At 38.4% G+C, this 25,704-nt stretch overlaps 4 protein-coding genes across 5 annotated transcripts in view; 1 reads left to right on the forward strand and 3 right to left on the reverse strand.

Annotated features, from left to right (window-relative positions):
• Positions 1 to 1,884: 1,884 nt before the first annotated feature.
• csw (protein tyrosine phosphatase non-receptor type corkscrew) lies at positions 1,885 to 5,892 on the reverse strand. 2 transcript variants are annotated; one of them, XM_089732309.1, is made up of 3 exons: positions 5,555 to 5,859; positions 4,251 to 4,315; positions 1,885 to 3,893 (listed from the first exon to the last, which is right to left on the reverse strand). In XM_089732309.1, the coding sequence occupies exon 3, from the start codon at positions 3,835 to 3,837 to the stop codon at positions 2,299 to 2,301; it is 1,539 nt and encodes a 512-aa protein (XP_089588435.1). In that variant the 5' UTR covers positions 3,838 to 3,893; positions 4,251 to 4,315; positions 5,555 to 5,859; the 3' UTR covers positions 1,885 to 2,298. The 2 variants fall into 2 exon arrangements, with proteins under 2 accessions (XP_089588435.1, XP_028025905.1); XM_028170104.2 differs by having other exon boundaries at positions 1,885 to 4,315; positions 5,555 to 5,892.
• Positions 5,893 to 6,733: 841 nt separating this feature from the next.
• LOC114239682 (uncharacterized) lies at positions 6,734 to 7,337 on the reverse strand. The gene is made up of 2 exons (XM_028169970.2): positions 7,037 to 7,337; positions 6,734 to 6,970 (listed from the first exon to the last, which is right to left on the reverse strand). The coding sequence occupies exons 1-2, from the start codon at positions 7,232 to 7,234 to the stop codon at positions 6,734 to 6,736; spliced, it is 435 nt and encodes a 144-aa protein (XP_028025771.2). The 5' UTR covers positions 7,235 to 7,337.
• Positions 7,338 to 8,634: 1,297 nt separating this feature from the next.
• On the forward strand, positions 8,635 to 22,279 carry LOC114239848 (uncharacterized; the record flags this gene model as incomplete). The annotated part of the gene is made up of 8 exons (XM_028170271.2): positions 8,635 to 8,907; positions 10,257 to 10,533; positions 11,033 to 11,205; positions 11,426 to 11,474; positions 11,693 to 11,789; positions 13,250 to 13,400; positions 21,153 to 21,310; positions 21,711 to 22,279. Coding segments are annotated over 8 exons (1,605 nt in total), but the record flags the coding sequence as incomplete, so codon positions are not given.
• Positions 22,280 to 23,514: 1,235 nt separating this feature from the next.
• Positions 23,515 to 25,704, reverse strand: part of LOC114239795 (arylsulfatase I) — a 29,142-nt gene continuing 26,952 nt past the window's right edge. The window contains exons 10-12 of the mRNA XM_089732310.1: positions 25,229 to 25,379; positions 24,398 to 24,517; positions 23,515 to 23,821 (exon numbers count right to left, since the gene is read on the reverse strand). Of these exons, the coding sequence (XP_089588436.1) occupies positions 23,650 to 23,821; positions 24,398 to 24,517; positions 25,229 to 25,379 (443 nt within the window). The 3' untranslated portion in view covers positions 23,515 to 23,649. The remainder of the gene's footprint in view (positions 23,822 to 24,397; positions 24,518 to 25,228; positions 25,380 to 25,704) is intronic.

Raw genomic sequence — 25,704 nt, forward strand, 5'->3', positions numbered from 1 at the left:
ATTATTCCTGTAGGCGGAAAGGGAGTTTAAGATGAACGGAAAACAACATTAATTTGCTTGACTAAGCATAAGTTACTTGTTGTTTTCTTAGGTTGGGACGGTTTAGTTCGCGCGTGGTTAATTTAAGTTGTTTGTTATGTTGTGTGATTAGATCATAGTCATTTAGAAGTACAGACGTTATAAGTCAGCTGTGTGTTTTTTGAACAGATTTTGTAAACGTAGACGGAAGTCGCTAACGGACCAAAGCTAACCAAAGCATTGGAAGGATTAGGGCTGTGAAAGTTTCGATTGGCAAATTGAATTGTGGGATTACCCTGGACTTACCCTAAGCTCAATTCAATTCTGATAACTTTAGATACCTTAGAATCAATGTACCTCTCTCACGACATTGTCAGATTCAAACGTTTGTTGCAAACATGACATTACACACTGTTCTTAATAAAATTTCACAGCAAGCACATACAGATTTGTCGAAAAAAAAATTATTATAACAAAAAATAATTATATAAACATTCTGTCTAGTGAAAATCAAATTCGAGATCACATAAAAGTCAATCTCCTGACTTCCGTGTAGTTTTAAATTAAAGCAACGATTTGATACATTTTCAGGTCGCCAAAGTCGATTTTTGAGAAAAAAATATTTTCCACCTTCGCCTAACAACGATTATCCCCTCGTCTTACAGTTTAAAAGACATAGATCTTAAAAGACAGTCAATGAACATTTCATATTCGATTTTTATCAAATAGCGTTTAACGTTTTAAATGTAAATTTGATGCTGGAAGTTCATTTGGCGTAGCGTAGACGTGTATTTGTCCTAAAATGGCGATATTTGGAGGGTTATTCGGTTAAATTTGGTACAAATACGGCGATATCATTCACGCAGTCTGACCGAAATCGCGCTGCACTCTCTCTCAGCTGGACCCCTATGATCTCCAAGCCTCCGCTTGTCCGCGAAGCTGGCCCTTCGTAATACGGCGACTCTCTAGAGAACAGTGCACTTCTAGAGTTTTTTTTTTGAAATGAGCTCCCCTCTACGGTGTTTCCCGAGCGTTATGACGTGCGCTTCTTCAAGCGAGGCTTGTGGAGAGTATTAAACGGTAGGCAGCGGCTTGGCTCTGCCCCTGGCGTTGCTGACGTCCATGAGCGACGGTAACGAGCGACGGTAACCACTCAACAGGTGGGCCGTATGCTCCTCTGCCTATACGGCGATTAAAAAAAAACTTGCACACGCGGCATTACGCAGTGTTCGCTCACACGGCTTACACCCCGTAAACTCCCTCCGAACATAAGAATTTCCCTTACTTAGGTTAGCCGTGGGAGCATTATGGTACGTGAGTTGTTTTGACGACGATCTAGATCTTAAATTCATGCGTAGTTAGATATCGGAAATTTTCTTGGTGACAACGATGCAACACGATAACCCCCTTATCGTGGTCGCCGCAAGCTACAGCCTTGACCCGGCGCACCAGCAGCTAATCACTTTCGACGCCTTAGACACATCCTGGAGGATCCACTTACAGTGGTATTGAATGCGACTAGTTCCAACGCTAGTGCAGCTATATTATGAGCCGATTTTCGGCGAGTTTCAAAAGTGCGGTGTAAATAGGATCAGGCCGCTGAGTTTCTTGCCTGAGGGTGCCTTGAGGGTAGATTCACTAGCGAAGTAGTCGGGCGAATCTTAGCAAGCCTTTTACTTCTCGTCTGAGCTCTCCAGCGTCGACTAGCGTCTTCGTGAAGCAGCAAAATTCATCAAACATCCAAGATCCCATTAACCCAAAAAAATCGATACCATCACTGCCAAACGCTACACCAAGTAAAATACCAGCACCAAATATGTTTCTTTTTAATAAATAAAATTTAAAGGTAATGTTTTTTCGGCGAAATTTTTTGAATTGCTCATAAAGGTAAAAGTTTAATTTTATTCGTAAATTGACGTTACGAAAACCAATATCGATCTTACGGAATAATTTACAAATTTTTATTGGAAGTTTATCCATTTCATCTTAGGTACGTGTGTCTTCTGTGTGCTCCTTGTAAAACAGCGTAAAAACATGAAATTATACGGTTATGTGTTATCGTTTTTCCCAATACTATTAAGTAATCGACATAATAGAAATGGAAAATTGGTACTTAATTAGACAAAATCATTTTTATATCACACATAATAGAACATTTGGATGAGAAATTTTAACCAAGTTACAAGATAGATGCATTTAAAATATTATTATTTACATTCATCTACGATATTCCGACGTTTATAAAGCTTTTGATATTTTAATTTGAACTTTCAAGGCGATTCATAAAAATGGTACGGGCATAGACCTGGCTCGCGGCGAGTCCTGTGCCGCCTCCGGCCCGAGACCTACCCTTTGCTTCTCCGTTTCGATAAACTCCAACACGGCCATGTAGATAAACTTATATTGAGCTTCGTTCTGCACCATACCGGACCTTTGGTCGCGCACCATCTGCACAGTGCGATGTATGTCGATCTCGCAGTCGAACCCTTCCTTTCTTATTTGGTCCAAGATCATATCGATGACTATGAAGGTTCCCGTCCGACCTATACCCGCCGAGCAATGAACACATACGACCGCCTGCGCCGGAGGATCGGTCCCCGTCATTATCTGCTGTAGCCTGTAGTTCACGTCCAGCAGAATGTTGAGCACGCGACCGGGCTCTGAGGGCACACGATGATCCGGCCAGGCCGTGAAATGGAAATGATATATGGTCCGCTTCACTGTAGTCTCATCTTTTTTCGTGACAAGGAACCGTCGAAGCGTATAATCCGGCGTGGAGGATTCGAATTCGTTAAGTATCGTGTACTTCTTGACGACCTCCGTTTTGTTTAGGTCCGGCCAGTACCTTTCGCATTTGACCTTCCCGCGCTCGATCTCCTTTGTCGTCATTATGATGATGCGGACGTCCTCTTGCCATATCATCGACCAGAACGGGTATATTGTTGTCGAAAGACAGCCTTGAGTCGCTATGTACGTTTTGTTGTACACGTGTACAGTGGGCACACCGTTTTCGGTTTCGGTCGCTGATTTCGGTATTGTCGTATTGAAATAATTCGGGTTGGGACGAAGAACGCTCGGTTCGAACGCCGGCAGCTTGTGTGTTCCGTTGCCGTGCACCTTCTTACTTGATTTGACCGGCTCTTCAGTTACGATAACGCTTGTATGAACAGGCGATGATTTATCTTTAGCTTTCGAGGGCGTACCGTCTTTGCCGTTTTCAGTGCTGCCGTTCCCTGTGAATTCTTGGGAATCGGAAATGGAATCCATACTGTCACATCGAATGTAGTTGGCATTGATATAATCTGAGCCCGGAGGACCGTCAGGGGGGATGTCCTTTAAAATAACACGCGTATGATCGAATGGTATAATATTTTTGTATCTGTTTTTCCTAATATTCTCCGGTTTTGAACCCTCCATTCTGTCGAACAACTGCAAGTTCTCCATCATCTGTAACGTTTCGAATTCCTCCCAGAAACCTTGTTTGTAGGCCATGCTCTCGATGGGTCCCTCGTTTTCCTTTTGAAGTTGTTTTACGCGCGTGTGAAAATGTCTTACCTGTATACGTGTAGCGTTGAAGGGTTGGATTAATCTTAGTACCTCACCAGTAGTCTCGACCATGGGAAAACTACGATAGTATTCTATTAGACTTACGAGATCGTCAAACTGTTGCCCCCCACCTACGTCATATTTGTTGTCTTTTCGCCTAATTATCACATGTGTAACTCGATCTCTCGTGCGAACGGACAACACGAAGTCGCCAGGTTGCCTTTGGGATTCGCGAACGAGAAACGACCCGTTTTTTCCGTTTTCCATCATCATTCTCTCTGCTTCCTTGGCAGTGAGCTGCCCGTGGTACCATCGTTCGGTCGTTGGATCTGCACAGTTGAGAGGCGTTTTTAACCTAATTATATTTCCATTTTTTTCTCTTAGCTGGCATTGATTGTCCATATAGTACTGGACGAGTTCTGACAGGGTAGCAAATTTTTCACCTCCATAAAGATCGAGAAATTCGCCGTTGTTCTGAATTTTTATATGAGTGACCTCATTTCCTCTTCGGACGGAGAGAGTGAAATCTCCTTTATTACTTGAACTTGGCCTGGCCAGGAAATACCCATCGTGACCGCACTCCATGAGCAATTTTTCCGCGTCCACCCCATTCAGCGAGGGGTGGAACCATCTTCGAGTTATCATCTTACACTAATAGAAAGCACCACTTTTGCAACTTACAATACCTTAAATATTAATTCAGTGTTTTTTCTTGTTCACTTCTGAATGCCCGTACATTTTCATCAACCATCTGGAAATAATGAGTTTCCATTGTTTAATACTTAATTATTTTTTCTTAATTTCATAATATAATTTATATTTTAATGTAATTGTTTTGAAAGAGTATTTTGAAAGAGATTATTCCAAGTTATTTCAACATTTGAAATAAACTGATAAATTCTGAATGTTTTAACTTATACTGCCAGAAAAGAGTATGATTTAAATTCTTTCAAAGTACTAAAGGCCCATATTAATATAAACACCGTGTATTTATTTATTTAAGTATCTTTGTATGTTTATATTAACTAAATGTTTTTATTGTGTGTATTTGTTTTATAGTATCTACTTAGAATATCAGATACTTTTTAAACTTTTTGGATGTTGTACTCTTTTTCTTTTATTATACATCTTAATTCTTTATGACTGTTACAGATTCCTTGAAGACTTTTTTTAAGTAATAGTACATTGTGCACCAAGGGAGAAAAGTAGGACACTTCCTCCCGCGTGTAAAGTTGCCAAACACGCGGGATGAGTTGTCCTAATTTTTTCCCATGGTGCACATACTATTTTTTCATTGATATTGCTGTAGGTACATGCTAACAGCCCATCTAAGTTGTTACCATTAGACATAAAGTATGAATTCATAATTAGCAGTCTCTAGAGTGAGGGTTTGCAGTTTCAGCAACTTAGTATTCAGTAACACCTTTTTTCACTTTGCTAAAAGTATGTGATGTGTGTTCATTAGAGAGTTAAAAGCTTGGCAAAATATAGTTTTAAACTTACTCTCTAAGCTTTTTCCCTACCTTCCTATTGGGATATATGGGGATATATGAGATATATGATATTGGGATATGGGTGATAGAACTTTAGATGAATCAGAGAAATGGCTTGTTTTGTTGAATTAGGAGATTTATAACCTATTTGGGTATTTTTGATGAAAACAAAACCAAGTTGTTGGAAACTTAAGTAAAGTTATTGAATTACCACATGTTTTGGTTTCTGTTGAGATATCAAGTGGTATTGCATAAAGAAAAAAAAAATAATGGAAAATGTTTGCGGCTTTGTACATCGAAATTTAAATAGAAAAAATAGGCAACAGGATTACAATTCGCTAATTTATTATTGTGTTCTCGACTGGCTTAAAGTGACATATAGCCTTGCACTTATATGTATATATGGCAATGTAACACAAAGGTACATTTCTTTATTCATTTTACGCTTTTTCCTTGTACTAGACTCGCCTATATCGACCACAACACACACTACTCACCTCATAAAGGCACCCGTGATGTACAATCCCGGCGGTATCCCATAATATAATAATTATACGGATCTAAGTACTGTTGCTATGCTGACTTTAGATTTTTTACACACGATTTTCAAGGGCGTATACACTGAATACACTGGCACGGCTCGAATGTTAACCTAATGTTGTAATTAAAAGCATAAACGAACATGAAAATGTGTTATTAAACAAAATAAATCGTAAATTAAATTATTTAGCACGAAAAGCTGAAAATGAATTCTGTTCTTTGAGTTGCCTGGAGAAATGTCAGTCTAGTGATTTTGTAGCCCATTTGTACCTTGACAAGTTGTCAACAGAATGTCAATCGGTTTTTGAACGAACTTCCAATTTTGATTCTATATTATTTTATCTATACAAATTAGTTTGAACGTTTAAAATTTATCTTACTATATATTAATGTGTTAGGTAATTTTAAAAATGAGCTATAACCTAATTTCCAAGCGTTTAAATAATGGACAATAACAAAGCACTTCGTACCAAACGATATATATTTTGTGTTAACATTGCTTTATGATTGATGTAGGTAGGTACTGCAATTATTACTATCGGATGTTTCCCTTATTTTCACTCAAACCGTAGAAAATATACAAAGAATACAACAAAAGGTCTTAAACGAAAGATTGTATACAGTTAGTTCATCAGATAGAAGTAAAATAGCCTTGGTCATTATCTTAATTTTTTTAGTATTATCTTTAAGGGTTGAGAAATTTATTTTGTCCGATACTTTAAATTTTGGAATCACATAAAATCCACAAAAGGTGGTTTTTGAGCATTTTCTTAGTGTGTTAAGGACCTTCCTCCATGGAAATAACAAGGACCACAACATATATTAAGTGTATAACCTATGGACCACAATCATACTACTTGGTTCTTATAACTGTAGTATGTTCTAATGAGTAGTATAAAGAAAAGTTTCAGATACGAATTTAAATTTAGGCATAAGAATATTCGTATATATCTGACAAAGTAAACATTTTGAACGTAAATAATTTTCATACATGATTCATGTCTATCATTTTAAATTACTTGTTTTCAAATTGTTTTAATACATTTTATGTTTTAGTTAAGTGAAATTTACAAATAACGAACTTAGTGATTTAAAATACAACACGATCTGTATAACATTTTTATTTGTGTACATGTTTATTTTTCACCATCCGCCGACGTCACTTTTTGACTTTTGCCAAAGTAAGATGAAATGACCTTTTTTACCGCTAGCCTTTTACTGTGAGATGAATTTTCTCCTGGCGATTTAGGAGACTTGTTCCACGTTTCGACAAAGCTTTGACGACGAAATACTTTCCCCAAAGATTGCCACTTTTGGTCAGGAGTGATCTCTTTTTCCTCAAAATTATCTTTACTGCCTGAAGGCCGATCACCCTGAAAAAGATTTTTTTTAGCAACGGCAAAAATATCGTAACAGATTGTATTAATGCAAATGCTTACCTCATTGGATTTAGTTGAACGTAGTTGATTTCTGAAGAAATTAGAAATCGATCTCTTCCATGTCTTAGGATTTTTATAGGAAGTTAGTTCTAAGCTGTCTGTTCCTTCAGCAGGAACTTTGTTTGGTTTCTTTTGGCAGATATCATTGCTTTTGGATAGCGTATCATTTTCAGGCTGAGAGCCTTCTGGGCACAACATTTCCGTTTTTTTTTTTTCAGTTCTTAATTTTTTCACAATTCAATAAATCCAAAATTATTTGTGTATTTTGTCACCAGTTGTCATTCGTGTTTATTGTTGTATTTTGTTTTAAATTCAAAAACCGAAACTTTAAAGTTTTGAAATATTATTAATAAAACTTTTTGGTTTCAATCGCAAATTTATCTGTGGCAGCACGCTTGAAAATGTAAGGTAAGGTAAGCTTAAGCTATTTGGCGGAAACGCGAGGAGGGAAGTTGTGTGATTTGTTTTATTTTGTCTATTTAGTGTTTCGTCGGGTTTCAATATGTAATAATGGTGGTTTATTAACTGTTTAATATCCTCCATATTATCATTTTTCATAAAAATAAGAATATGAATTAAAATAAGACATGACTTAAAGGTCTTAGTAACCAGGTCATAAAATCGCTTAAAAAAAAGTAAGGTAATGGCGGGAAAACAAAATACGTAGGTAATGCGGTTAAAGTGATTTCAGTGTAGGTACGCGTGAACATTAAACAAAAGCATTGTTTTAAAAATGTCAGCTACGGCCACATTGCAGTCTCAGGTTTGTCTTTTGTGTACTTTCACAATATTCTTACAAAATGCTATAGGATATAATAATTTAGTCGTATATAATACTTACGTAAAGTTGCCGTGGCCTAAAGAGTAAAATGTTGTGTATCAAGCGATGTAGGTAACTATTCCGGTATTCGAATCTCGCAGATAGGTAAAAAAAATTGTAAGAAAATACGGATTTAATTCAGGAACAAATTTCACGATGAAGAAATAACATCTTGCCTATTTTTGCCGCGAAGGAGTCACGTGTTCCGATTTGAAATGTGAAGCAGCTATTCAATACTATCGAAACTACGATATCATCTCTCGAGATGGGTGATGGCATTATGTTGAAATATATATGGACTCCGGTAACTACTTAGCACTAGATGGGCCGTAAGGCTACTAATTGATATTATATGTATACTTTATCTCGATAATGTATTTCGAATACTTCGGTGGTGGGAATATTTTTGTTAACATTATGGAAATCTCAGAATGTCACATTTGCTTGTCGATGTCAACTACGGAATTCTTACTATGCACATTAAATTCTTACTAGGTCTTGATTACGATTTATTTTTAGTCCTGTATGATAGATGCTTCATGTCTCAACATAGGCTGCAGATTATGAGCAATGATGTGCATGCATCTTGTAAAAAGTAGACTTGTAGACTAGACACACCGGCAAATCCATATTTAAAATGCTAACGAATTTACGATCTGTGAATATGGTGATATAACTTAATGTAGGTAGTCATCTTTGTCCATGGAAAATTATAACAATAATTAAGTTAAAAAACATTAAAACACACTATTCTTTGAAATTTAATTATAATTAATAAATAAATCATCAGGCGGTAACCGAATGGGTCAAATTATTCCCTCGCACGGTAACTGAAACGTATACGAGTTCAGTGACCTTTATGAAACAGCTGACTGTCATAGCGGTCAGTACCGTCACGTACTTGAAGAATGTCTTCCCTGAAGACAGTTACACGCAGGAAACCTTTGGTGGTATCAAGTTGAGGGTCTTGAAGAACAAGTGTAGTGATGAACTGGCCCAGTTCGTTAGTACAGCTTTAACGCAGGCTTTCGAAGCTTTTGATAAGAAATACGTAAGTATTTTATTTATTCCTTTAAATTAATATAAATTATATGAAATAGTGAGCGAGTTCGAGGACTTAACTCGGAGAGGGAAGCTTGCTCACAATGGGGTGGGATAACTGCTTCCTGAATGAATATACCACTGAAAGGGAATCTTAATCCGGTTAGAATATTCGCTGAACACTGAGTGGGTTGACGAGAGAACCGTGACGGGTTGAAGAGAGCGATAGAACCAACAGCATCGAAACTGGATTATAACGGAAATAATTATGGGAATGATACGTGATCACGTGTCTAGAGCGTCCAAAGTGGTTGGCTGCTTTCGTAGGATTGTAGTGTTATGTTGCTGTGATGGAGAAGCTATCCGAAGTTGTCTTCATATACTATGGATATGTTTGAAATCCAGTTCGTTGTAAAGACACACGATCCTCACGTACCAACGCTCCCATAGCTAACTTAAGGAATCGGGTTTATATTATGGGGGGTGGGCGGTAGATTTCCTATGTTTTCGCAATAGCATCGATAGTAAAACTTGTTGAATTAAGACAAAAGTCTATATTTTTTCTGTTAATTTGCTAAGTTCACTATGCTTTAGTTTGATATTTCACTTATTTAACCGTAATTTAATATACTGAACCTTTCTCGTTGTTTTCGCTGTATTACCTTCAGTACATTCATAGCATGTCGCGTTCTGGTTACAATGTAATGCACCTTATCCTACCGCGACTGGGCAACTTGTCTTCTGAAACATGTCTTGTCAGATACCCCGGTTTCACTCTCGGTGCTTTTAGGACCCTCAAGCACCGGTCACCGTCACGTGACTCTCGACGAGCGAACTAACCCATAGACACAGCCCACTGAGTTTCTCGCCGGATCTTCTCAGTGGGTCGTGATTCCGATTCGGTGGTAGACTGCAAAGTGCTGCTCTTGCTAGGGCTAGTGTTAGCAAACTCTCTCAGGTTGAGTACATGAGCTCACCTAACTGTCTACGTGAAGCTGGAATAGCCTCTTAGGTTACCAGCGAATAGGTAGGGAAAAAATGTAATGCGTGTCTTGCAGACGAGAAATAGCAAAATTAAGCTCCCCTCCACGGCGTTTCCCGAGCGCTATGACATGTCCTTCTTCAAACGAGGCTTGTGGAGAGTATTAAGTGGTAGGCAGCGGCTTGAATCTACCCCTGGCATTGCTGAAGTCCATGGGCGACGGTAACCATTCACCATCAGGTGGGTCGTATGCCTACGCGGGCAATATAAAAAATTAAAATTTTTGCACACACTATTTCTATCGTCTATGAGGTGTCAAATTAATTTGCGAAAACGTTTTATATCTGTTAACATAGTTCATTACTCTATATCCACAGCTCCATCAACTGGCGCTGTGTTTTTACGAAGGCGAATGTAAAGTAGAAAATCTCATAGAATATCACGTTTTCGAGTACTCTTACAACCCTGACGGGGTGACCATGGACGTGCACTCCACAAGCCGGGACAGCGTTAGACGTTCCACGAGATATTCCTTCGATAACGTCAGAGAGAGGACCATACACTTGATTAGGGCTTGTGTGGTCATCATGCAAGCGTGTCAGAACGAGCTGCCCTCGACCTATGACGTCAGCTTGAGACTGTATTATAATGATGGTGGGTGTTTATAACTGTTTTTTGGGCAATTTTCTAACTGAACCTCCAATAAAACATTTATTATTTTACGAGTAATTATCAATTAAGGATTCTTATTTAAAACCCTTGAATTAATTCCAGAATTTGTTTTCAATTTATTTTTACTGGTGGTAGGACGTCTTGTGTGTTCACACGAGTAAGTACTACCACCCTACTTATTTCAGCCGTGAAGCAGTAATGCGTTTTGGGTTTGAAGGGTGGGACAACCGTTGTACTGTAAAACCGTAGACCTTATAACTCATATCTCAAGGCGGGTGGCGGCACTTACGTTGTAGATGGCTAACGTAACCACTTAAAATCTTGTGGGTCATGAGTTCGTCCGCCCATATAAACGTTAAAACGTCATTTTTTAGATTAGTTTAAAGAATGATTTTTTTATCGCTTAGCGAAGACGTAAAGTTTAGAAGCTATGTAAGGATTATTTTATGTATTTATTCAAAAATAATTTTAATTTAATTAGAGACTCCCGAGGGTTATCAAGCCCCGGGGTTTCTCTCTACGTTGGAGTCGGAGGACCACCTGGCCCCGTCGTACGGAGACGCGGTGAAGCTCGGCTCCGTCGAGACCCCCTACCACCGGCTCGTGGCCCGCAGCTACATGAAGGAGTCCATGCTGTCCAGTCGAGAGGCTCTCGTGAGTGGGCTGCCCACGCGACCGGCGCAGGGCACCTTGTTTACCTAAAGACTTTTATTAATAGCTTGTAGTTGCTCAATCACTAAAACTAAATCTTGTTCCTTCGAACACAATTAACTCATTGCTGTAGTTCATAAATCCCCAGCCTGAATTGAATCTCAGAATGTTCATTAACAACGTGAATTAAATTTAAAAAAAAACTACGTCCATTGCTCTGCAGCCCTCGCAGCACGCACCGGTGATGACGCAAAATGAAGAAGACGATTTCGGTAAGCTTATTGTTTAACTACCGTCTTTAATTAATATTTTGGTAATTTCAGTGGCATCTACTTGTATTGGCAATTGCAAACTGATAGAATGTTTTCTTAAGACTAGCAATCTGAAATTGTATAAATAAGTGTATTTAAATAGTGTATGTAAAATAAGTGTATTTCTGTAATTAGGGTAATCCCGGATAAAATGTTCTCCAACTATATATCTACTTTAGGATCGGAGCAACACAGCACGGGAACGGATGCGGAAGCGCAGGTTCGATGCCCGTGCAATAAGCAAGACGCCGACGACGCGGTACTGCTCACCTGCGGGTAAGTGCCACCTCCCCTCGCACCAGCAGCTGTTCTAGCCTAGTCCGCTGGTGAATGCCAGAACGACAACATTGGATAAAACAAATGTTTCCAAGTACCCACACAATGCAAAACTACCGAACACTGGGTTCAACGCCCCCGCGCGACCGGAGACGAGGAAGACAGCTCTTGTTTATATTGACTGTTTATTTAATACCGTAAACTGGGGGGACTCGGAACCCATTCCAAATCCAACACAAATTTTCAATGGTTTTTCTTAGGATAATAATACCAATATATTTGAGATTAAAATGGTTCTGGAGGCTTAAATTTTTATATACGATGCGTTGTTATACATAGTACATTACAAAATACTGAAAAAACTAGCTTGGCCCGATTCACCTCGGCTTTGGGGTGAATCAGGTTACGAATGGGGACAATAGAGTTTTTCGATAGGGCTGGCACTATTTAGTTGTTAGGTAGGTAAAACTTTAGGTGATTAACTTTTTAATATCTTTAATGAGTTACAAAACTTTGATGAACTAAATTAAACTATTTAATATTCTTAAACACTAAATAAAAGTCATTTTCTTTCAACAAAAATATTGTGATATCCCAGATTTGGCTCTGTTCTAACTCTAGTCTGTATTCCCCCCAATCTACTGTAAACATGTTATTCCCATAACGACAAGTGTTAATGCTTGGCTCGGCAGTTGATATAACTTTATCTGTTTTTTATTACGAGGATGGTTGAACGAGTTCACAATCCCTCTGGTGTTAAGTAGTCATCGAAGCCCCTAGACATCAACTACGTCAATAGTGTCCCTATCTTAAGACGTGAGTTCTGAGTTTCAAATTTAATAGTATAGCGGTTGCCTCGCCCTTCAAATCGAAGGGCACGCTTCACGGCCGAAATAGGTAGAGTACCTACCTGTGCAGGCTCACACGATCTTCTACGGCCAGTAGTGTTTAAACGTAGTACGCACATGGTCTCCCTGTGGCCCACTGATCTCTCATATTATAGGTTTGATAGCTACCTACCCTAAAGTTGGGCACTCCGGTATAAATATGGCGATCACTATTTTAAGGAAGTTTAAGTAAAGGTAGTGTGCTTAATTGACTGAATAACATGATGAGTGGGGGCTGGGTTCGTCGGTCTCTGAACCCAGTCACTTAGTTATCCTCATCCGTCTCTAAGTGGTCACTAAACGAATGAAATTGAACACTTTAAATTTTATAAACACACTAACATTTTTATTAATACACAAAATATTATTTTAATAACCTAAAATTACATGTTATTATTTGTGTATATGTCAGATTACAGAAATAGAGTTATCAGCAACATGATTCGTCAAAAAGTAAAATACTTACTTTCAGCTACAAGCATCGGCATAAACATTTTGAATTAAATGACTTAAGATTTGAGAGCAAACTAAAATGCAAGACTTAACTGTTAAATGAACTGGACGATCACGCAGCTACTGCAACAAGTCTCAGCACGCGGCTTGCTTCGGCGTGCGGGAGGAGGCCGCGCCCCGCCGACACTGCTGCGCGGACTGCGCCGACCGGGACGCCGCCAGGAGCCCCACCGACGCCGCCCTGGCTGACCTCAGCGCCAAGAAGAGAGAGGTGGGACGCTCCCAGCCACACAACCAGTATTTATTTATTTAGGCTCACCAATACACATCACAAGCTAAAAAGATACATAAAAACACACAAGTAAAAAGAAACAAAATCTGGCTTGCAACATAAGCTATGTGCGGACGACGAAACAAGACATAGTGCTGAATTCGTACAACAACGTTCCTTACAATTATACGACAAAACAACACGACAACGAAAACTAATCTAACTTAATATAATGTAAGGAAATAATTTTATTCACAATATAAAATTAAAACAATTACACTACTAACCTATTACTAACGTGGAGTGATGCCCTTGATCATTTTTATAAACGTAACTAATCTACAAGTATGCTGGTCGCCGCAACCAATCGTTCCAATCAATTCAGTTTTTGAACTAGACGAGCATACGGCTCACCTGATGATGAGTGGTTAACGTCGCTCATGGACGTCAGCAATGCCAGGGATAGAGCCAAGCCGCTGCCTACCGCTTAATACTCTCCACAAGCCTCGTTTGAAGAAGGACATGTCATAGCGCGCGGGAAACACCGTGGAGGGGAGCTCATTCCATAGCCGGATGGTACGTGGCAGAAAAGATCTCTGGAAACGCACTGTGGATGACCGCAGTGGCTCCAGGTAGTATGGGTGAACTCTACTCCGGTGGCGGGTGGTACGATGGTAAAAACGAGATGATTGTATTATCTCAAACAATTCCTTAGAGCACGTTGTTAAAGTTGAAGTCGTCGTGGCCTAACAGCCTGGCCACGGGACATTCGCCGATACGAATATTCGCGCGGTGCGAACGGCGAAGCGTCTAGCGACTAAAATAAGAGCATAGAAATGTACCTAACAAGCCACGCGCACGGGCGACCGGCGAAGCGACCGGCGAAATGTACCGAGCGAATCGCGCGATGCGGCGGGCGAGCAAAACAAATGCATGAATACGGACGGTGCGAGCCACGGAGTCGAGCGGTAGTCGCGGCGAATAGTACAGTGATTAAATGAGTTTAGTTGTTTTCGCCGCGAAAAATTAAAACCGAAATTTTTATATTTTTTATTTATTTTTTATTTTATATTTTTAAAGTCGTCGTGGCCTAACGGACGTCCGGTGCAATCGTGTTGAGCGATGCACCGGTGTTCGAATATCAGGCGGGTACCAATTTTTGTAATGAAATACGTACTCAACAAATGTTCACGATTGATTTCCACGGTAAAGGAATAACATCGTGTAATAAAAATGAAATCCTCAAAATTATAATTTGCGTAATTACTGGTGGTAGGACCTCTTGTGAGTCCACACGGGTGGGTACTACCACCCTGCCTATTTCTGCCGTGAAGTAGTAATGCGTTTCGGTTTGAAGGGTGAGGCAGCCATTTTTAATAATAATAATATAATAATTTATTTATTTCTCTCTTAAAGGTACAAGGTACATATAAATTTAAATGGAAATAAATTAACCTTATAATTTATTTTGTAAGCCTTTGAAAGAGCTGAAGTCTGTACTAGGTTCAAAGACCTGTATTACTGATCTCCAGGCTCCCTCCTTCTTAAGATAGATTAGGTTAGGTTAAGTCGTGAACAGATGATGCGGACTAGTGTTGAGAGATCATTAGGTGTTATATTTTAAGAAGGTCATTTTACGTGTGTGTGCGTGTGTGAATGTGTGTGTATTTGGGTGTGTGTGTGTGTGTGAGTGAGTGTGAGTGTGTGTATATATGAGCGTGTGCGCGCATGCATGTTGTATTGTGTATGTGTGAGTATCTGCATCTATGCGTGTTTATTATTACTATTACATAGGTATAAATAATTATTTGCTTAATTGGGCTCGAAAACAAAAAGCAGATTACTTCACAGTCTGGAGTAAGTTCTCTGTTTGCTCGTAGTCTAGGTCGTGAAGCCAATTTGTTAGTGCATGTTTGCATTGGGTCTGTGTCATGGGGTATATATTTATCAGCTTATTGATTTTATTGTATATGAAGCTACTTAGGAAGCCATAAAAGCGTTGAGCTAACGATGTAGAAACAAGTGTTGTGGGACGCACACCATACCCGCGCCGCTGACTTACGAGCAATGTCGGATCGTATGGAGTTTTCGAGTGTGTAGTCATAATAAGATTAAGAATAAATAATTTACGGACAGAAAGGACTTTACAGGTTTTGTAAAGATCATTTGTAGGAAACCTATAAGGGAGCCGCCATCCAACTTTTAAAATACATCTCTGGGCACGTTCAAGTTTTAAAAAGTGTGTTTTGGAAGACCCGCCCCATGCCACTATGCAGTACTGAGTGACTGATTGACAGAGCGCTAAATAAACGGTGTAAGTACGTTCCTGTCGGTAACATGACGCAGATTTTTAAAAATGTAAGTGAGTTTGCGTAATCTGGACGACAGAACGTCAATATGGGAATGAAAGGATAATAGGTCATCGATCTGTATACCCAGATACCTAATGCAATTTGTCCTGGCAAGGGAGGGGCAACCGCAGGCAGTTTGTCCAAGAGCGTTACAGGAGTGGGCTATAAGTGAAAAAGGCGAAGATGATATTTTACCACGCGTAGACAGGGAAAAAGTGACGTACTTAGTTTTATCCACGTTCAGTGTCAGTAGATTTTTAGACAGCCAGTCAGTTACGGTGTTCAGGCCACATTGAGCAAAACTAAAAGCTGCCTCCCAAGAACTGCCATGAAATACGAGAGCAGTATCGTCAGCATAGGTGTAAATAGACCCGTTTGTGATATTTAGTTGACATAGGTCATTTATATATATTAAAAATAGGGTAGGGCCGAGAATACTGCCCTGTGGCACTCCATATGCTATAGGGAGTTCGTCACTGATAAGGTCACTGATTTTGACACATTGACGTCTGCCCGTAAGGTAGCTCCTGAAAAGAGAAAGCTGATTGCCTCTCAACCCAACGGCTTCAAGCTTAGTTATGAGAGTTGGGATAGAAATCGTGTCGAAGGCTTTAGCTAAGTCCAAGAATATACCAATTACTTTGTTCTTTTTATCTAGTTTTGTGACAATTTCATTAGTTAAGTTTAAAACTGCATCGCTAGTCGATATACCAGAGCGGAAACCATATTGAGAGGGGGAGAGAAGGTTGTATTTGTCTAAGAATTTTATGAGTCTATGGTTCATAATTTTTTCCAGAATTTTTGAGAGGGTTGGCAGAATAGAAATAGGTCTGTAATTGTTCGGCAGACGTCGGTCCCCCGTACCCTTATAGATCGGATGAACTACTGCAAGCTTAAAGACGTCGGGAAAGACTCCAGTAGAAATAGCCAGATTACATAAAAACGTAACTGGAGCTAGAAGGATGTGTTTAAATTTTTTTAGAATTATCCCAGAGATATTATCCGATCCAGTGGCACAGTCTGTTCTGAGACTATTTATTAGGGTTTCTATCTCGGATTGGTCAGTTTCCAGCATAGCAAAAGTTCTTAAATGAGAAAACAATATAGGTACTTTTGAGTGTGTTTTTTTTGCATGAATATTTAGAGCTAGTGAACTACCGACATTGGCAAAGTAATGGTTGACCGTATTAATAGAGTTTGCGGGTCCTGCGTGTGTGAGAAGGTCGTTCGCATGGGTATTTTGTTTTTTGGTATGTGTTATAGTTTTAATCGTTTCCCAAAGCTTCTTATTATTGTTTTGAGCATTTTTTATTTGGGCCCTATCATAATTGCTCTTAGCGCTTTTTAAAAGAGATGTACAGTAGTTCCTATATCTTTTAAAAGTTAATTGAAGAACTTCATTGTTAGGATATTTTTTCACTTTTTTGTGTAAGTTGTCCCGGTTTCGGAGGCATCTCAGAAGCCCCGGAGTCATCCACAATTTTCTGAGCCTTTTGCGATGTGGTACAACTTTTAGACTCGTGTTTTCAAGAATGATGGTATTAAGAGTGTTAATAAAATAATTAGTAGCTACGTTAGCGTCAGTGGAGTTGTATAAAAGGGAAAAATCAATTTGAAGTAATTTTTCATTAATTTTGTCATAGTCAATAAATTTTCTTGTTTTATTATTTTGAGTTAAATTATTATACTGGCTTGAGGTATGAAGAAATAGAAGTGTCGTGTCGTGGTCGGTCAGCGAAGTATCAGCAACCAAACAACAAGCATGATTTTTTGATTTTAAAATAATATGGTCAAGGCATGATCGATTTAATCTGGTCGGGAGTTCGTGTGCAGGTAACATTCCGTGATAAGTTAGCAACGTGAGATAGTCGTGAGAACGCGAATCGATATTTTTCTCGGAAATATCAATGTTTATATCGCCAGCCAAGACAATATTTTTATAAGAAGAATAAGACTTTAAAAGTTCATTAAGGGATTCTAGAAACAATGTAAAATTTTGTTGAGCCGGTGGGCGGTATATAGCAATAACTACGGTATCCTTGTTTATCGTTAGTGCGAGGCAGTTAGCGTCATGAATTTCCGGCTCTTTAAAATATATTTGAAGCTGGGTGCGGCTATAGACTATAACTCCCTCATTTTGAGTGCGGTGACGGCTAGTAGCAGCCAAATTATAACCTTGCATAACTGGTATAGGGGGAGAGTGAAGTAGCCAACATTCAGTGAGTATAATCAAGTCCCATGTCGTTCCACTACGTTCAAGAAGGGTAGTTAGTCCATCAAAATTTCTATTTATACTTCTAATGTTTTGGTTAAGGAGCTTTAGAGCACCCTGGTGTAGACTGGCAACATGGTGACAGTCTTCTATCGAACAAGTCACTACGTCGGCCACCGATACTCGATCTAAATCAGTGTGTAAATGGTTAAGGGTATCGAATTTTGTATATTGTATGAGTATAAGATTAAGTTTATAAGTTTAATTAGGAGGGAAATATAATTTGTTGCCTTGTTAAATTGTGATAATGTTTGTTTTTCCCAGGGTATATATAAAGTAATAATATATGAGTCGCTTAAACTATATGACAGATAAAAATAGGTGTACAGATAATTAATTTTAAATGTTAATGTTAATATTATGAATGGGGAGCATGTGCTGTATAAATGTTTTAAGTAATAGCATGTTATTGTAGATGCAGACGTATGTGTAATCATTTTGTGTGTGAAATTAAGTGTAGGTGTGTGTATGTGTGTGTAATAGTCTGTGGGTATCTGATATATCTTATGTATAAAAAAGAAAGTTACAAAATTGTTTGAACATAAAAAATGGAAAAGTAGACAAACCAGTGGTTGAACATAACTGTTTAGTCATTTAGCAGTAGACATTAGATTTTGAATATCTTTTTCGGAGTTTACACAATACGGAACAGAACTAGCAGTTTTCTTGATTAAAATCTTCCCGTGGCTTGGCCAGCAGCTGTCACATTTTCCCTCTTTCTGAAGTTTGCGCCCCAGGAAATATAGATGCTTGGCTTGAGAGGTCAGAAATTCAGTTATATAGATAGGTGTTGGTGGGCCAGGCAGCTGGATAGAAGCGGTCGAGAGCTTAGACTTTCCATTCTGCTTATTATATAATCTTGAAGCTTTCAGGATATTATCTTTAGTAGTAGCTGTATCAAACTCAACGATGACGGTACCAGTAGATGAAGATTGATGTTTTGGTTTAACTCTGTATATATTTTTAATGTGGGTAGTTGGAATATCATAATTAATAGTTGTGCCAATTTTAGATAATTTTTCGCTTAAGGTGTTCTTATCTTCAGGTTTCGAGATTGGTAGATTGTTTATCTCAATCATAGCAGATCGGGAATTCCTTTCTAGCAAATCAATCTTCGTATGCAGTGTGCCAATCTGTTTTTTGAGTTCGTTGTTTTCGCTTTCCGCCGCTGACATACGGACTAATAGTTCGTCGTACTTGTTGGAGAAAAATGCAATAGACTGTTGAATCTGGTTGTTTTGTTCTAATATATCATCCATTTTAATTTTTAAGGAATCGAATTTCCGGTCTTGTTTACATTCAAAAGCGGAGAATAATTTTGTCAGTTCGGTTAGAAATTTAGGATATTCGGTCACGTGATCCTCGAAATGATCATCATCGAGTCCACGTCGTATGCGCCGACTGAAGTTAACAAATTTTTCTGTCCCTAGGTCTTGTTCTTTTGACTGTATATGGAGAAAGGGTTCAGACGTGGTAGTGTGTAAGCTTATAGAAGTCGGTGACAGATTTTTTTTCCTTTTTTTTTTGTTATTTTCATTTTATATTTATTTATATTTATATTTTTTCATTATAACTATACTTGAGACCTTAGAACTTATATCTCAAGGTGGGTGGCGCATTTACGTTGTGGATGTCTATGGGCCAGTAACCACTTAACACAAGGTGGGCTGTGAGCTCGTCCACCCATCTAAGCAATAAAAAAAAATATAGCTGAAATACTAGCTAGACCAGCTATTTGGAAGTCTAGCCACCCAAAGTATTTCTCGTACTTCTTGTGGAATTCTCCATCTATAGGTACACTCCGATTCTTATTCAAATCATGTACTTCACAATCTTTTCCAAATAATAGGTCCTGAACCAAAAAACTATTAATTTGTAAGCAATATCGAGATAATTTCGATATAGACATTTCGCTGTCGGACTTCCTTACTAGTCGCGGCGGCGAACGTGAGTACCCGTGGCATGCAAACGGTGCTGCGCGAATGGTCGCCTCGTCCACCGCATCGCTGTTCGCACCGCCGATCCCCGTGGCCAGGCCGTAAAGGATAAGACGTCCGGTGCATTCGTATCGAGCGATGCACCGGTGTTCGAATGCCGCAGGCGGGTACCAATAGTTTTAATGAAATACGTACACACTTAACAAATGTTCACGATTGACTTCCACGGTGAAGGAGTAACATCGTGTAATAAAAATCAAACCCGCTAAATTATAATTTGCGTAATCACTGGTGGTAGGACCTCTTGTGAGTCCGCACGGGTAGGTACCACCGCCCTACCTATTTCTGCCGTGAAGCAGTAATGCGTTTCTGTTAAAAGGGCGGGACAGCCGTTGTAACTATACTGAGACCTTAGAACGTATATCTCAAAGTGGGTGGCGTATTTACGTTGTAGATGTCTATGGACTCCAGTAACCACCTAACACCAGGTGGGCTGTGAGCTCGTCCACCCATCTAAGCAATAAAAAAAAGATGTGTGGTGTCGTGGGACACCGGATAGGAACGAAATTCCTTATTATAAAAATATTTATTTAAAGTTCTATTCGAGGTATAAAGAAAATAAAACTGTTTAATGTTAGGTGCCCGACTGGCATGAGACTCTCGGGTTGTCAGTTCCGGTGTCGACCGGGGACGCGTGTATTCCGCTTCAAAGTCTGGCGCGCACTAACTGGGGGCTGGGGGTGCGAATGATGCAACAGATGCGCGGGCGTGGGTTGCGCGGGCGCGGGTTGCGCGGGGTGGGTCGTCGCGACACGGACCTGAGTCACATTCCCTTTGGCTACTGTTGCCCCGCGAAACGGAACGCTGCGTTACAACTGTAGGTTTCGCAACAACCCACGGTCATTCGGCAACGGCGAACTTATTGTGGTACACTTCATTCACGGTTGTTTGCATAAGAGTTAGTGTATTGCGCAAACGAACGCTCTGAGATCGTGGTCAATGAATGATAACAAAATTTTATTTTTTGTACGTTATTAGAAAGTTAAGTCGTACACTGTGTGCATTACTAATAAAATCTTACGTTACGGACGTTTTTTCCCGGTTAGGGTACCTCTCCGCATCGTCCCATAAGGAACTTCGTTCCAAAAAAGCCAAAACATAAATCTGACTAGACTATCATGATGCCCCGTAGTGTCTGTGCATCTTCCGTCGCGCCCTGAGCTGGTGCGGGCGCGCCTCACAGCTGCGCGCCGGGGAGCTGGCGGACCGCTTCCAGCTGTCGCCACTCAATGCGCTTAAACTCATGAAGCTCCTGCACTCGCATGGCGTTATCGAAGATCCGGGAACTGAGTGAGACCTTTAATTACATACTAAATGTTCCTATAGTAATTAACTAGCTGACCCGGCAGACTTCGTAGTGCCTCAATCGATAAATAAAAGACCTAAACTTTTGTATAAAATAAACTTAAAACAAACAAAAGGAATCCGTCCGACGGGAGACATATCTAAGGAAAAACAAAATTGTTATTTTTATGTAGTTCCGAGCATTTTCATATTTATCTACCCTTTTTTAAACCTTGAACTTCCACAAATAATTCAAGACCAAAATTAGCCATATCGGTCCAGCCGTTCTTGAGTTTTAGCGAGACTAACGAACAGCAATTCATTTTTATATATATAGATAGATTCATTTGTTTTTTTTAAATATTATAAATGAATATTGAAAAAACCATAAACCCTTTTTTTTCAGTTTGGCAACACCACGGCAGATAATTAAAGATGAATTAAAAAACGTTATGAGCAAATTCTTTAAAACGAATGAATCGAATATCGTCGAACGATTGTTGGCCGAAACGTTGTCTCAAGGGAGCCAATCCGACCCTGTGGGAGACGTCCTAAGTCCTTTGGAAAAAATTAACTTGCAAAATACGTCTACATTGGGTAGAGTAGTTCAAGCCGAAGCACCTTCGACTACAGAAGATTCAACTCTAAAGCAATACAGGGATGCGATATTATTCAATGACAATATGGAAGAGTTACCCCTTAGTGGAAATCATAATCCTATTCAGGATATGACAAATCTCGGGAAACGCACGACTAAAAGAAAAAGTACAGATAAAGCTAAAAGAACTGGCGTCAAAACTAAGAGGGCTAGAGCAGACAAAGAGAACAATTAATTAAAACTAAGCCGAAATTGGCTTAAATAACTTTCCAAATTTCTTTCTTTTTTTTTTCAATAAGAAGGAATTAGTTTTTTTTTAGTTAAAATTTTTTTTTTTTTAGTTAAAATTATTTTTCCACTTGTCTTTATCTAGAACAAATTAGAAAAACTGCGAATGATTCTATATTTATATAATACATTATTAATTTGTCAATTTAGTTCATTATTTCTGATGAAGTAAAGTTTTATGTTCCGAAAGCGTTTTATTTTTCTTTTTCAATCAGAGGATATAAAAATGATAACGATTTGTCCGGCTCTTAATTTTCATATTACATTAATTAGAAGTAAGTAATTTAAAATATTTAGTCAAATAAATACTTTAAATTTTTGTGTAGTAGATGAATAGACTATTTTTAGTTACCCTATTTTATTCTTCTATTCTTCAATATGCCAATTTGTTTCCGAGAGAGTTTAATTTTTCTTTTTTTAATTACTTTGATTTAATTTTTTTCGTTTTGATTATATCGCTAGGTTTACCTAGTGTCTACCTTAGCCATCAACCCCGAGGGGCTTCGATGAGGTCGTTAATCAGATATCCAGCAGCTAACTAATTATTTATACTGCTTTCAATATGGAATGGACTAAGGCTGCGCAGCCAGACTGCCTAGTGCGCGGAGAGTGTAATACTTCAATATACTTTTGTATGAATCGGTGAAGCTATATTCAGCAATCTTTTTCCACTTACTTTTTTTAACAATAATTCATGCATCTTCACAATATTAATATGAATAAATAATTCGATCTATACATATATAGATTAATAAGCGCATTTTTTTTTACTAAACTGATAATATGAAAGTGAAGAAAATCTTCAATTATAGACGGTAGCTTTCCGGAGTCATGGGCGACGGTGACCACTCACCACAAAATCCACAGTATGCTAATTATTTACAAAGGTATTAAAAATACTTTAGAAATCGTGATGGTATGTAATGTCAATATACTTTTCTAGTCTCTTCACAACCAGACGTCGGAGTATACCTACTCACTCACGTTTCATACTTCATGCAATCCACCAATACCTACTTAGTCCTTCTGCTGGAGACAGCAGGAAATACAAAAAAAAACTACGAAGTAAAACTATGTATGTACAACTTTTATTAATTTATTTATTTTATAAAGTTAATTTGTGTATTTATAAATGTAAATATACCGACAATGGTAAGGTTCTTCTTATATATCGACGCTTGAAAGGCAAACGTGACTAAGCGACAATGCGTGAACTTTACAGTAGACTAATTTAAAGTTGAAATACCTAAAAAAAAAAAACTATTTTAACGAATCTAGCTGTAGGATTGAAATGATTTTCATAGACCTAGAAATAATTTTTTTTTGCGCATCGAATATGATTATTGCCTATCATTTATGTACAAAGCAGTTATTGTCGCTTAGTCACGTTTGCCTTTCAAGCGTCGATATGTAAATATACCGACAATGGTAAGGTTCTTCATATATATATGTAATAACATCACAGACAAACGCTCGAGCCGTGTTGCGTTTCGTAGTTGCCGAAGTTAGTGTAGACCCTGCCCCAGTACTGCGGGTCGCCGCGGGCGTCTATCGGTCGGGCGTTGGGCGCCACGGCCGATACGTTCAGCTTGTGCATTTCGCTCAGAAGATTCTCAAGTACTTCTGGTAACCTAAAATTTTGAAGTGAAACTTCTTTACAATTGTTGTGATTTCAAATTCGATGAAACGAAAAAATAAGTCCATAGAGACACAAACACATAAATGTATAGAATTCAGGCGGCGAGAGAATGAGATAGAACACATTAGACGTGACATTAGACATCCTCTTCTCTTTGTGTGACTCTTCGTAGCATCCCCACTATCGTCTACTAAAGATTGTCCATATGTATGCTTCTGTGTAGTGGGATAGTCAGTATATCTATATTTATATCTTATTTATAAGTTTCACGTCTACCGTGTTTACCTACCACACTTTTTTTACAATAAACTATATTTTACACTACATATTTTCAATTTAAATTTATTTAAATTTATTTTCTATTTTTTAGTTTTTATAAACTATTAAATATTTATTTTTCATTTTTTAGTTAAATTTTTTATAAGTGTCAAAATCGCGTCTAAAGGAGTCAGTTACAAACATACGAATATACATACAAGTGAAGCTAATATAAAGCGTGTAATAAAGAATGTGTTTGAAATTATTTTCAAAATAAACTCCAGAAGCACAAAGTTCAGTGAACTCTTACAGTTGCGCTAAGTTCCTTCTCTCGCACGGATCCTCGTCGATGTTGAAGACGCACGGCGCTTCTCGAGGCTTACACTGGATGACTTCAATACTGTCGTTGCACTTCACTGTGGCTTCATCTCTGAAATAAATTATCCAAATAAATAATACACGAAAAATACTAACAAAATATTTCTTCAAAATGCAGTACTTTCTTTTTAAAAAAAAATCATTTGATCATTTTCGAAATATACGCCACAAAACACTGCATCTTATCTCTTTGCGAAGCCTATGTTTTTTCCTGCTTGGGGCTACTCAGTACGAGACAGGACTTTGTGGAAGTAAGGTACTTAAAAAAATATCATAAGATAGATGTATTAATATTATTATGTATGGGCTCCGAAACTGTGATACTTTAAGACAAATATTTTTTTGTATCGAAACTATCGATCTTGTAGCGGATGCCCCTAAACTTATATGTTGCTAAAGTGTAACTAAACATAGAAAATAAATAATTTATAAATCATAGAAGTCTTTATTTGTTATAGACAAATTGATTAAATATTATCCATTAGTGGTTTCTGAAAATTTAGAAAATCCTTCATTAAAAATAAAATATAGGATAGGTAATTTGTTACTGTCATCAACAGAAGCAATGAGAAACTAATCGAAGTGAAGCCATCTAGTGGCCGACGCCCGTAAACATTTTTGTTGAGTGCTTGAATTGCTATAACTAATTTATGTGTATTATCTATGTTTATGTGATTTTTTTGCCTGTTTACCCTTAACTGGAGTAAAAACAATAACACACCTAATTTATAGTTCTGTATGTACGTGAGAAATTATTCCATACCTTAGCTCCATGACCTTTTCTTTGGGGGGCATAAGATTAAGTTTGTCAAGTACTCTTCCTGCGTGGCTGTCATATAAAAGACTAGCATTGTAAGCGCCTTCTCTCCCGCTTGGCCCGTACCAGTTGTCCCAAACACCTTTATAGATGGTGCCTAATAAAAAAGTGCCTAATAGGTAAGTAGATTCGTTGTCATGGCTTTAGCAATAAAACGCATGGTGTGTACTGTATGTTATAGTAGGTTTCGGATTATGTACCACATACCACGTACCACCTACGTGTCGATGTGTAGTTAAGCAAACGCAATTATTATGTGTCGGTAGTCATCACAGAACACGAGATATATTTTGATTAGATGCCTGAATCTCGCTTACGACATTTTCAAGATAAGCTTGCTTAAACAAGTTCCGAAGGACAACATTCGGACCGTCGGTCTATCGAGCGATAACACCCGCTCGGTTGAAGATCTTTCTTCCCTT

The sequence above is a fragment of the Bombyx mandarina genome, chromosome 13 (genome assembly GCF_030267445.1).
Source record: "Bombyx mandarina strain Sakado chromosome 13, ASM3026744v2".
Lineage (NCBI taxonomy): Eukaryota > Metazoa > Arthropoda > Insecta > Lepidoptera > Bombycidae > Bombyx > Bombyx mandarina.